The sequence below is a fragment of the Panthera pardus genome, unplaced genomic scaffold, assembly GCF_024362965.1.
Source record: "Panthera pardus isolate Hobbes unplaced genomic scaffold, ASM2436296v1 HiC_scaffold_7, whole genome shotgun sequence".
Classification (NCBI taxonomy): domain Eukaryota; kingdom Metazoa; phylum Chordata; class Mammalia; order Carnivora; family Felidae; genus Panthera; species Panthera pardus.
The window spans coordinates 34,308,772-34,322,123 of NW_026527002.1; the positions used below are offsets into that span (position 1 = coordinate 34,308,772).

General features: G+C 35.0%; 1 protein-coding gene across 3 annotated transcripts in view; it reads left to right on the forward strand.

Moving 5' to 3' along the window:
- The window catches only part of CNBD1 (cyclic nucleotide binding domain containing 1), a 457,457-nt gene that overhangs the window by 47,692 nt on the left and 396,413 nt on the right, over positions 1-13,352 (forward strand). For all 3 annotated transcript variants that reach the window (XM_053896366.1, XM_053896367.1, XM_019453410.2), the window contains exon 4: positions 6,063-6,221. In XM_053896366.1, coding sequence (XP_053752341.1) covers positions 6,063-6,221 — 159 coding nt within the window. The remainder of the gene's footprint in view (positions 1-6,062; positions 6,222-13,352) is intronic.

Genomic DNA, 13,352 nt, shown 5'->3' on the forward strand with positions numbered 1-13,352 from the left:
AAGTGGGGGAGGGGGATACAGAAAGATTTGGGGGACTAATTTTAAAAAGTTGTAAGAGCTAGAATACAAGAATACATAGATGGCAGTGTGTTGTGATGGCTTCTGGACTAGTCAGATCTGGGTTTGAATTTCAGTTCTGCAATTTAGTAATTGTATTACTTTAAGATTATCTAAAATTTTGAATCTTAGTCTCTTTATCTATAATTGAGACAGTGATACATACTCTTTAGTCATGTTGGAGGATTGAATGAGATAATGAGATAATTTAATGCACTAAATTTTATTTTATTTTGCTTGTTAGTGTTGCTAATCCCTATCGCCTGAATTTACTGGGGCTTTTTAAAAAAATCTTTAATGTGGCCAATTTAAAAACAATGACATCTATAAAAACTATTATTTTGCACTATGAATAATTCTTTTACTAATGCATGATTGTGTAATATACATTGGTCCTTTGGAAAATGGTTCACTAGGTTATATAGATCTTGCAAATGTTAACATGTTTTCTTATGTAATGTATAAAGATCACAGTTTTTTTAATTTATAATTTTTTTTTTACCTTAGAGAGAGAGAGAAAGCACAAGCTGGGGGAGAGGGGCAGAGGGAGAGAGAGAGAGATGGAGAGAGACAGAGAGAGAGAGAGAGAGAGAGAGAGTGAGTATCCCAAGCAGGCTCCATACTCAGTGTGGAGCCCGGCACAGGGCTCAGTCTTGTGACCCTAGGATCATGACCTGAGCCGAAATCAATAAGATGCTCAACTGACTTAGCCACCCAAGTGCCCCAAGATCACAATTTTTATATCATCACTGATCATCAGAAAAGCCTTACATGTTAGGAAGCTCTCAAGTTTACAGAAGTGGATACAGGTTTTACAAAAATCAAATTTTTACTTGAAAGCTTAACTTTTATCATAAGCAGCAGACACTGTTTATTTGAAGTGACAACTGCACGTCACTGATTTTTGAGAAAATAGATTCCAAATATCCAAGTTATATCCAAATATCCAAGTCATTTATTATAGTTTGTCTTTTGGCTATTCTTTCAAGTTAATATGGAGTACAGTGAAATAAGTTAATAGTAGTGCTTACAACTCAGATAATAATTCACTTTTACTTGAGATAAAAATCTCTTTGAGGTACTACAAAAATGCTTTATCTATACTTTTCCTTTTGTCACACAGAATATCACAAAGCAGTGTACTCAAGGTCAGAGGGTTGGGAATAAAATTAAATTTTTTTTGGCTTTTTAAAAATTATAAGTATGTGGCAGTGAAGAATTCAGTGGCTTCTGGAATAGTTTCGTCCCATTATTTTGAGTCATTGTTGGTTGCAAGTAGTTTCACCCATCATTATTTTCATGATTAGATTTCAACACAGCAAGAAAGAGGCAAATACTATCTTAATGGTATTGAGATTTTTTATTTTTTTTCTCTTTGTAGTTTGCTGAGGAATTAAATAACTTAGTGATTTCCTATAGTCAGTATAACTCCATAAATACATGAAAAGTGATCAATATTTTTCAATTAATTTCACAAAGTCAAAAATTTAATAATATGGTAGCAGTAAAAATGTAGAGCAACTGAAACTTATGCCTTGGCTATTGTTATAGCCAGTTTAGAAAACAATGTGGCATTACTAATATAATGTTGTGCATATACTAATTTTAATTCTTGGAGAAGTTCTGGATGTACAAGATAGTCATAGTAGCCAAGTTTGTATATAGCAAACAAACAGATAAAAAACAAAACAAACCTGGAAACAAAAATCTCAATTGCCCACAGACTAAGAAAATCCCCTTTGTGGTATATAAATATATTGAAATCTTATACAGCAGTAAAATGAATGAACTATAGTCATTAAATCTCATAAACACAATGAACAACAACTAAAAAACAAGTTATGGAATTCATAAGAATCACTTCATTTCTATCAAGTGCAAAACTAAATATGCAAAACGAAAATTAGGTTTTTAAAGGGATGCATATATTTTTGATTAATCTGTATAATGAAAACCAAGGGAATAATAGGAACAAACTTCAGTGTAGTGGTTATCTCTGGAGTGAGTGCTATGTATCTGTCCATGGAAGAGTAATTGTACAGTGCCATGGGTACCTTAAAGATCTGGGTAGGTACATTAACATTCATTTTACTGTTACTTTTAAACTTACAATATATTATGTATTTTTTAATTTAATAATCAATAGGAACAATGCCAAAAACCTTAAAAAGTCAATAGCAGAGAAATAACTAGAATTGCCTAATTACTTGCTAGTTATGGTAACCATCAATTCTGTGGATAATTTCATGTATCCCTATCATTTGCTTTGAGTAAAAATTAATTCAGAAATAATTAGATGTAGTGATATCAAAAAAGTATGAAAAGATTAACAGAGAATATTAATCTGTTGTATAGTGGCTATGTCTATTTGACAGGGTCAAAATATTTTTTTTTTAAGTTTATTTATTTATTTTGAGAGAGACAGAGATAGTGCAAGTGGGGGAGGGGCAGAGAGAGAGGGAGAGAGAGAGAAAATCCCAAGCAGGCTCCGTGCTGGCAGCACAGAGCCCAATGTGGGGCTCGAACTCAAGAAACCGTGAGATCATTACCTGAGCCGAATTCAAGAGTCAGACACAACCGACTGATACACTCTTTGCCCCAAGGTCAAAATATTTTTGAGCAGAATTTGGCATCTTTAGAAATTTTTTCTGCAAGAAAATTTCTTGTACTTTCTTCCTGGAATATTCTTTTTTTTTTTTTTTTAACTTTTTTAATCTTGTGTGGCAGTTTAAATCTCTCTCTGAGACATTGTCTTTTCCTGGCAAGCAAAATATGTCACCTATTTTTACAGTCTTATAAGTATCCTATACTTGTTATTCATAGCATGTATAAATTCTTCATATCACTTTTAACAACTTTCAATAACACATTTAGGGACTAATTAACCTATTAGTGCCTTCCCCCATTAGATAGTAAGGAACATATTGGCTAAGCAGACTGTCGTGAGACCTTATTGCCCAGAAGATATCTGGCTCACCCTATCCAGTGATGGCCAGTGTTATATGGTTGCATTGGAAGTTGCATGGGTGAAGTCCTGGTCATGTTAGGGCCTTACATGGCATGATAGGACCTCATCCTAAGCAGGTGGGTAACCATCTATATAACCCAAGTGTGTCTCATGAGGAAATGGGGGAAACTTTTGAAGCCATGCTTACTGATGGCTGATGGCATCACGTGTTCCTTGCTATATTTTAGGTATATTGCAATAAAATTGAGTAAATGGCGTTAAGAAAAAAAAAAAGTAAGGAATCAGAAATACAACTGATGTTTGTCTTTTGTCATATTAAGAAAGTTCACTTCAAGGCACCTGGGTGGCTCAGTCTGAGCATCTGACTCTTGATTTTGGCTCTTGATTTTGGCTCAGGTCATGAACCCAGAGTTGTGGGATCAAGCCCTGTGTTGGGTTACATGCTAAGTGGAGCCTGCTTAAGAGTCTTCTCTCTCTCCCTCTGCTCCTTTTCCCTACTTGTGTGCTTTCTCTCTTTCTCTAAAGAAAAGAAAAAAATATTTCTATTTCTAGTTTTGTAGGAGTTTATATTACACATGAATGTTTTATCACATGAAATGTTTAGATAATCATGATTTATTTTATCCCATTAATATGTTGAACAACATTCATGAAATAGTATTCCTGGCATAGTCTTAACTAGGCTATGCTTTATATCTAAAAAATTATTACTGAATTCAGTTTATTAATATTTTGCTTAGGATTTTTGCATCTATGTTCAGTGATACTGGCTTGTAATTTTCTTGTAATATCCTTGCCAGATGTTGATATTAAGGCTAGGTTGGCTTCATAATACTAGCTGGAAAGTATAGCTGTCTTTTGTATTTTCTGCAAGTATTTGGGTTTATTTATCTATTAGGAGTTTGTTAGAATTCATCATTAAGGCCATTTTGGCCAGGAGTTTCTTTGTGGAAGGAATCTTACTTCTTAGTTATATTCTTTAAAATATTTAGAACAATTCAAAGTTTCTTTATGTTATCAGTATGGTAATTTGTACTTTTACAGTGATTTATCTCATCTAAGGTTTCAAATTTGTTGGCATTGGATTATCCATACTATTATATATTTGTATATTATATATATATTTAATATATTGCATTATTGCTAATTTTACTATGTAATGATGAGGATAATTTTCTACCATTTCCCGAAGAGTATAGGGCACAATTTAATCAACTAATCAATTAATGTGTCTGACCACCTATTTCTATTTCTATTGCTTTTGGTGGTTTAGTATCTCTTGGTTAATTTCAAGAGGCTTAAATGTCATTGGGGACTATTTTGAATCCTTTGGCTAGTTTGAGATTTACAACATGAAGTAGAAAATTCAGGAGTTGCCCACCTTGGGCAAATATGATGAACTTGGGCCAGAGAATACTAGGTCCATGGGGACTCACTTTGCATATTCCTGCCACAAAGCTGCTATATCTACCTTCACTTTTCCCTCCAGTCCACAGACCTCTCCTTTTTAGAATATAAGAACTTCATTTCATTTGCATTTTAGTATACAGGCTGGGTGGAGAAAAGCAAATTGCTTTATACCTGAATTCTCATCATTGCTGAGCTTTACTGTGCTTACTATTTATAGGAGTAAGTAGGAATAGAGTTTGAAGTGGTGTTCTAGGTCTGGAAGGAATGTTTGAGGTTCTGTAAAAATGATAGAAAGGGAAATGGATTTTGGCTTTTAATTTTATATTTGTAAGTTATGCTAGGCTATCTTCTTTGTGTATACATCAAGTAAGCTTTACTACTAAGCTTTAACAAGCAGCTATGAGTGGTAAGACAAATTATATAAACTCTTTAATCTGCAATTTCCTTATCTTATCAATGGGGGATAATATTGTTTATTTCACATGGTTAATGTTAATGAGATATGTGCATATAATGTTTAGCAGAACAACCAGCACAAAAACTCAAATGTATGTTCGATGTTAATGTGATTATTTACTATTATTATTATTATTATTATTATCCCACATAATGTTTATCTTATATTTAAGTATGATTTTAATATTCTCATGTATATAATTACAGGTCATTTGGGCTTTTATCATCTCCACATTTTTTTTTCTTAAGGATAATACCATTCATTAGCATTCATTAGTTTTGCTCTTAGGTTTTTAGTGACTTCTAAATAGAAATGTGTGGAACTAGAAAAATGAATGGGAATGGTTATTCAGCCATACATCTCCTGGGAACTTGGGTGTATAACATACTGTAGCACAAGAATAAAGAAAAATGGCTGCTTTCAGATGATCACAATTTACCAGTTGGAAACAAAAGTTTTTAAAAAAGCAATTTTATAATTGGTGTGAAGAAAACACCAAAAAAAGCAAGTGAATGGCTCTAAAGAGAAGGATATTGACCATTGACTTCAAATATTTACTAAGTTATGTACATCTAATTACAAAAGATGGTTCAATCACTTAATACAGTTATAATACGTATAATCAGGCTCTGAATGTGGAAAGTATTTTATGTATGTCCACTTTTAAGTGGACGTATGTAACACCACTACTGATGACTGGGCGAAAAAACAGAACTAAGGCAATGAAAAGGCATACATTATTAAAATGCCATATTATCTCACAACAATGCAATTTTGCTCTTAACAGTAAAGTAAAAGTTCATGGTACTCTTTTTTTTAGAGGAAGGGATGTCATAGCATCTGTCTGGCTTTTTTTAAGTTTACTTATTTATTGAGAGAGAGAGCCCGCGCACAGGAGAGAGAGAAAGTGTGGGGAGGGGCAGAAAGAGAATCCCAAGTAGGCTCTATACTGTTATCATGGATAACAGTATAGATATATATTCAATATATATATATATAACAATATATATTCAAGCCCCCAATGCAGGGCTTGAACTCACAAACTGTGAAATCATGACCTGAACTGAAATCAAGAGTTGGACCCTTAACTGACTGAGCCACGCAGTTGCCACATGTCAGTCATTTTTATACAATATGCAACACCATAATCTGTTGTGTTCCTTTGTTCAGAGAACCTACTGAAGGCACCGAAGAACTTCAACCCCAACAACCTGATGATTCTCACAATATAGCTATCCATGTTAAAAAAGCACGTGGTGGCCCTACTTTATATGAACCAAAAAAATTAGAAGAGAAGTTAGCGGAATTCCTGGATATTTTAAAGAAATTGTAAGTGTTTTTAGTACTTCTTATTGAATGATACTTTTGAATAGGTCCACTTTAAGTTAGTTGTTTGCAGCTAAGTGTGTTTCAGTTGCAATCTACCACTAATGGTTGATTCAGGAGAGGTAGAAATACTGAAGACTGTTTCTAGATGAATGCAGTCCTCATCATTCAGTCTTCATGGCATATCATGAATATATTGGTAATATATCCAGTTGTGGCACATCATTTTAATTTTAAGCTGCAAGCAAAATAGGTGTTAATTACTGATTGTATTAAATCAAAATTATGTTTAAGATTTCATCAGTTTATGTTTTGTCAGCTCTTCACAGAATTTAAACTGTCTTCTCCATGGCACAGCCATTATATAAACTTATCTCATATTCTTTTTAACTTCTTAGAACACTTTGCACCATGATTGGGGCACAAGTGCCTGAAGGAGAGGGAGAAGGAGAGAGGAGGGATTAAATCTGGGTGGAGGCTGGTTACCAGATATGGTATTGGATTTGTGAATGAAATTAAAGTTGAAATGAGACCGTGGGAAAATGTGATAATGGAATACTGATTGACAACACAAACAAAATGAAGAGGAGAGTGTCAAGACTAGAATTGTGCCTGAAAGAAAAAAACAGTAGCATAGAATGAGAAAATAAAAATCTGGCATTTATATTTGGAGGAATACACTAAGAATTCAATGCTATAAGCACTTTTCTTGAAAATTGTCATTGCAAATTTGAGAAAATATGGTCGGTCAGAGTTTCCAGGAAATTTGAGAATAGTCAAATTTCTGATGCTTTTACTTACAGCATCAACAATGAAATAAACACAGCAATTACTAGTCTCTTTATAAGAAAGTAGGTGTGAGGGAATTGTGGAGAAGGAAATCATAACCACCTGCCATACATGGGTATAATTAAACTGGTAAGCTGTAAAAATAGAAAATTTAATGAGAATGTGTTCAGTGAATATGTTAAAAATATGCTTTGGTAGAAAATCACTAAAGCACTCAAAGTTACTGGAGTTATAGCCACTTTCATTCCATTAAACCATAATGCTGGCAAAAATTGTATTGGATTAAATTTTTTTAAGTGTCTAGAAGCCTGTGAGTCACTCACCTATGATTTCAAATTGTACTGGGCTGGAGGATTTTCAATGGGGTAATCTCTGTCTTTCTGAAAATAACAAGGTAGCACTTTCAAGAAAACAAAGTTCTTATAAGCTGCAAGAGGAGCCTGAGCAGCTATGGTTCCCTGGCAAAGTGTTGAAATACTAAGGTAAATCTAGGTTGAAGTCAGGATGGAAACTACAAATGGATAAAAACCCTGTACCACCTTAGCAATAGGCTAAAGAGGTACTACGGTAGAAGGATATCCAAACACAAAGTAGAATAGACAAAGGACCTACTGCTGCATTCTTATGTGGACCTTCATGGAGTCCATTTAACAACCAATCTCCAAATACCCTGGACAATAGATGTTTGGATGGTGGCAATTTCCAGAATCTACCCCCTCGCTCACATGTGAGAGAATGGATGGGTAGGTAGAGGAGATCCTGAAATACATCAAGCTCCCACTTTCGGTGGCTCGGAATTGGCCAAGTATGACTCTTCAGAATGAAGGTAGCAGGTCTTGACTGCTGTCAATGGGTGGGGCTGTGTTACTCACTGAGACATAATGGCAGAGTAAATGAGAGGGGAACTCACTTTTATGTTTAATATTCACACAAAGCCTTAATTCCTATACATAAAATTCTGATTCTTCCTCATATCAACCTTTGAAGTGGACATGATCAGCTAGTAATAAAAGAGCATTGCATGTGCTAAATCCACAATCTATATTTGTTCTTCTACAGACATGCTTTTTTCTTCTTGTTTCATTGCTACACTAGTGTATTCATTTTCCATTACTGTGTAACAAATTAGCATAAATGTAATGACTTAAAACAACATCCATTTATTATCTTTCTGGGCAAGGCTTAGCTGGGTCCTCTGCTCATGTCTCACAAGGCTTCAATCAAAATGTTTGTAGGGCTACACTCCTTTCTGGAGCATGAGATCTTCTTCCAAGCTTATGGGTGTTGTTGGAAGAATTCAATTCCTTGTGGTTGTAGGGCTGAGGTCTTTACTTTCTTCTTGACTCTCAGTTGAGGGCCCATTTCAGCTCTTACAGGTCCACAGATCTTTGCTGGATCACTCTCTCTCAGGCCTTCCCACAGCATGGAAGTTTAAATATTCAAAGCCAGCAAGGGAGAGTCTCTCTTTCTCCTATTGTGCTAAGATGAAGTTTTGTATAATCTAATCAGTGACCTGGATCTCCTATTACCTTTGTCATATTATATTGGTTAGAAATGAATCATTGGTTTTGTCCCCAAAACTCAGGTATCAGGGATAGAGGGGGTGCTTAGGATATGTTAGCCATATTTAGTAACATCATAAGTCTCTGTGACTCAGTCAACATTTGCAGTGGGGCTATATGCTTTATGTAGTCACAAAAGTAGTTCAACTAAAATCTGTTTACTGATGGATAAGTTGTCATGTCTTTCTTTATCTGTAATTGAACCATGAGCAGATCAATGGGCTGCTTTAGTGATATGATTGAATACATTTTTAAGAGTAGCTACTTTATGCTTTCTAAAATTCTTCACTTTGTCATTCTGCCTGAAATTTGAACAAACAAATAAATTTTGAGTAACCTCTTTTTAAAGAAATGCAAATATGCATGGCAAGATTAAGAAGCTATTGATTATTGATAACTTGGTAAGATTTGGCTTAATCATATTGATTACATAACTTCTACTTTAATTCAGCAGTTTTGAGTAAACAATGCTAGATCAGAGGAAGGATAAATGATTTGAAACACTAAAATCATTGGAAAGGGCATGTCTGGGAGATGTCTCCAGAGAGGTTGGGTTTGAGTAACTAAAGGATGCTATGTAATTGGAAAGTGTGTGTGGAGAACAGACTGAGAGAGAAAGATGAGAGAGAAAAAAGGGTTGGGGGACTTTATGTTAAATTTTTTATTTTAAGGCATATTGGATTGAATATACGCTTGTCATGTGTGTTAGGAGTTTGGATTGTAAGCAACGGAAACTGATTCTGGTTAATTTAAACAAACAAACAAACAAACAAACAAACAAACAGGGTAGGGGAGAGGGGGGAAGCCTATGGAAGAATATTGGGTAGCTCCCCAAATAGAAGAACTACTAGATGCTGGAAATGATATGAACTAGATAACCTCTGCATGTCTTCTCCAAATACAACACTGGACTCAATCAGCTACAAGTATTTTGAGAGTTTTTAGGCTCACACTTTAGTTTCAGGGATAAGGAACCAGATTTTTATAGTTTGTTTTTATACCCATCCCTTAGATAACTGCTGAGGGGGCAGTACACTTTTATTGATAGTTCTTACTGAGTTCACATTCAATTGGTAAGGGATAGCATTTCAAAAGAGAAAGTATTTCAGAAGGAGGAGGAAATGCATCATGAATAAATAACATCAAAAGTTATGAACTAAAACATGACTTGGAATTTTAATTTATAAATAAATTTGACTGATTTAATATTTTGCAGCCATTAATTAATGAATTCAACATATACTTTTGGACTTCTATGTATGTTTCTGGCAATGTTCTTGGTATTGGGACCGCAGTGTTGAACACACAATATCTTTACCCTCATGGAAGCTTATATTCTAATGTAAGAGAGAGAGAGATAATAAATACATAATGTATTATATCAGTTAGTGATAAATGCTAGGGAGAAAAGCTAATGCAGAATAGAGGGATAGGGCATGATGAAAATGATCAGAAAACTCTTCTCTGAAAGGTGACGTTGATCAGATAATTTCATGAAATAAGAGACTGAGCCAATCGAATATCTTGGAGAAGTGCATTGCAGACAATGCGAGAGCCCAGGATGACAACATGTTTTGTAAATTGAAAAAAATACATTAGCAACAAGACCAGTGCTGTGAAAATGCATGGTTGAGGGGAAAAGGTGGAAATGAGGCTTTGGATGTTACCAGGAACTGGATCATCACCTAGAGTCCTGTAGGTCATGGTAGATTTTTTATCTAGATGTGACTGGCAAAAAGGGAGTGATGCATTATGATTTAAATAGTAATAGGTCATGTGTGGAGAGCTGACTGTGGGTGCAGAAGATTTTGGGTAACCTCAGGAGGCTTTGTGGAATTGCTCTCAGAGATGACAGTAGCCTGAATTCTACGTATAGAACTTGATTTTATTTAATTTTTTAAGACATGAGCAGTTTTCAATTGGTAGTCCTGGAAGCACATCAGATTCTTTGCTCAACTTGACCACTAACAGCTAATATCCTGGACAAATGATCTAACACTCTCACATGTTTGTATTTGATTGCACTGCCTGTAACACCACCAGCTTTTAAAATGCAATTATGGATTGGTTTGGTAAAAATAATTGGTTTCTTTATAAATGACTAATTTCTGAAAAGAAAAGTGACATACATGTATATTTGTGGGGGTCGTGGAAAGGGTAAGGGAAGAGACAAACTTATAAATGAGCTGTGAAAAGCAGTTTAAGATCCTCTGAGAATACTTGGCCCAATTGTTTTTTTCTCCTACTTTCTCCAATTAAAGATGTTTCCTCTGAGAGAATGAGGCGTCTGAAGATCATTATGTTTCAGTGGAGCAGTGATGCAAAGCCCTTCTCAGGAATGACTCAGAGGAATTGCTCCCTGGAAGGACATGAGGATTTTTGCTTTTTAGATTCAGGCTGCTTGAAATCCAAATGCAATATGGTTTTTACACTGTTGTTTTCCAAAGAAATGGCATATAAGATGAGGAATTACAATCTCAAACTATATTTTAAGGCTGTATGCTGATGAGAGAAAAATAATGTGTGGGTTTAATTCTGTTAAAAATACAGAGTTTTGATGAAAACTGACTGGGGAGAGGGGACTTACCTGTAGGAAAGAAAGTGTTTATTTCAAGCCAAAAGGGAACATAGGTTAATTAAAGAATGGTGTGGGGTGCCTAGGTGGCTCAGTCAGTTAAACATCTGACTTCTGATTTTGGATCAGGTCCTGATCTCATAGTTCATGGGATCGAGCCCCGCATCCAGCTCTGTGCTGATGATGAGGAGCCTGCTTGGGATTTTCTCTCTTCCTCTCTCTCTCTGCCTCTTTCTCTCTCTTTCAGAATAAATAAACTTAAAAAAGATTTTAAAAAAGAAAAAATAAAGAATGGTCAGAATATTACAAGTAATTTCAATTTTTGACAGAAAACAGTGATCATGTATGATATGACAGGAACTAAATGAAGAGAGTTAATTTGTGTTTAGGAGATGAGTTAGCAAAAGATAGAAAGAAATTAAAGATTCCTTGGCAGTAGGTTGATATTATAGAAGAGTAAGGCACTGAATCTTGGTCTGTCTATAATAGTATGAGTCAAAGTGACATTTGGGATGCACATATTGTGAAATGCCTGGACTCTGGAGTCTCAGAGACCTGGGTTCTAAACTGGACTCCTCTAATAACTGGTTGTGTGATCTTGGGCGAACTTCTACCTCTTGATACACAATTTACTAATCTATAAAATGGGCACAATTAGATGAAGGAGTGAACTTGGGATGTGCATTGGGTGATGTCTGGAATTGTTGAATCACTATATTGCACACCTGAAACTAATACAACACTGTATGTTAACTATACTGGGGTTAAAATGAAATTAAATTAAAAAATCAAATGGGCACAATTATTAACCTTATAGGGTCATTGTTGTGAAACCTGAATAAAGTTAAAAATGTAAAGCTCCATGTATATTACTTAGTCTATAATACACGGTACATTGTACAATTCCATCTTCCCTTTGCCAAAGAATCTTGCATATCTTGATAGGTTTTTATACAAAAGAGTTTGCTATGTGCTTGCTACATTTGAAGTATAAAAGGATTCCTGTATTTCAGAATAAGTGTGTCCCTTTTTTTATTTCTTCAAGAAAGAATATGCAAATTTCTCTTATAGTTTATGAATAAATAATGTCTATTAATTATTTATGATATATTACATTAGTTTACAAAGTTGCCAGTAATATTTTCATACTAAAGTTTCATAAATGACTATTTCATCCCAAATTAACTAGGATTTTTAAAAATTTTATTTTTATACTGTTCTTTTGTTTGGAATAAGCAAACTGTATTTTACAATACACCATATTGTATTTCTATTACAATGCTTCTTGTGAAAATTATTTTTTTCACTGTGCAGATGCCTTAGTTAATTTGGGTTGCTGTAACAGAAATATCATAGACTGGGTGGCTTTAAACAATAAAAATTTATTTCTCACAATTCTGAAGGCTGGGAAGTCTAAGTCAAGGCAGATTGTATCTGGTGAGGGCCTTCTTGGTTCACAGATGGCTGTCTTGCAGTGTCCTCACATGAAGGAACGGGAGAGAACTCTTTGGGGTCTCTTTATAAGGGCACTAAATTTGGTATTCTGAGACTCAATTTCCATGTGTGGAGTTGTGGGGGTTCCCCATACCAACCAGCAGGGTGTTTGAGAATTCAACTCAATTCTATCACTACCTGGAGATAGCATCAGATTCCACAGATGAAGAGTTCACTACTACAAGACATCACCTCTCCTCCTACTCCTTACCCCCATGCTTGTGACAAGCCCAGGCTATAAATCACAGGTTTCTATTTCCCCCTTTTTGTGTTTGATTAATTTGGTCAGTAGCTCACATAACTCAGAGAAACATTTTATTTCTTTGATCACTTGTTTATTATGGGTGGGGGATGGACTAAATGGGTGATGGGAATTAAGTGGGCACTTATGATTAGCATGGGGTTTATATGTAAGTGATGCATCACCAAATACTCCTCAGTATTACACTATATGTTAACTAACTAGAATTTAAATTAAACTTGAAACAAAACAAACAAACAAGAGGATATAACTCAGGAACAGTCAGATAAAAGAGATGCATAGGACAAGGTATGTGGGAAGGGGCATGAAGCTTCCATGCCATCTCAGGGTGTGCCAAATCTCCCAAATCGCCTCTTGTTTACCAGCTTGGAAGCTTTCCAAACCCTGTCCTTTTTGGTTTTTATGGAGGCTTCATTACAAAGTCACAATTGATTAAATCATTGGCCAGTGGT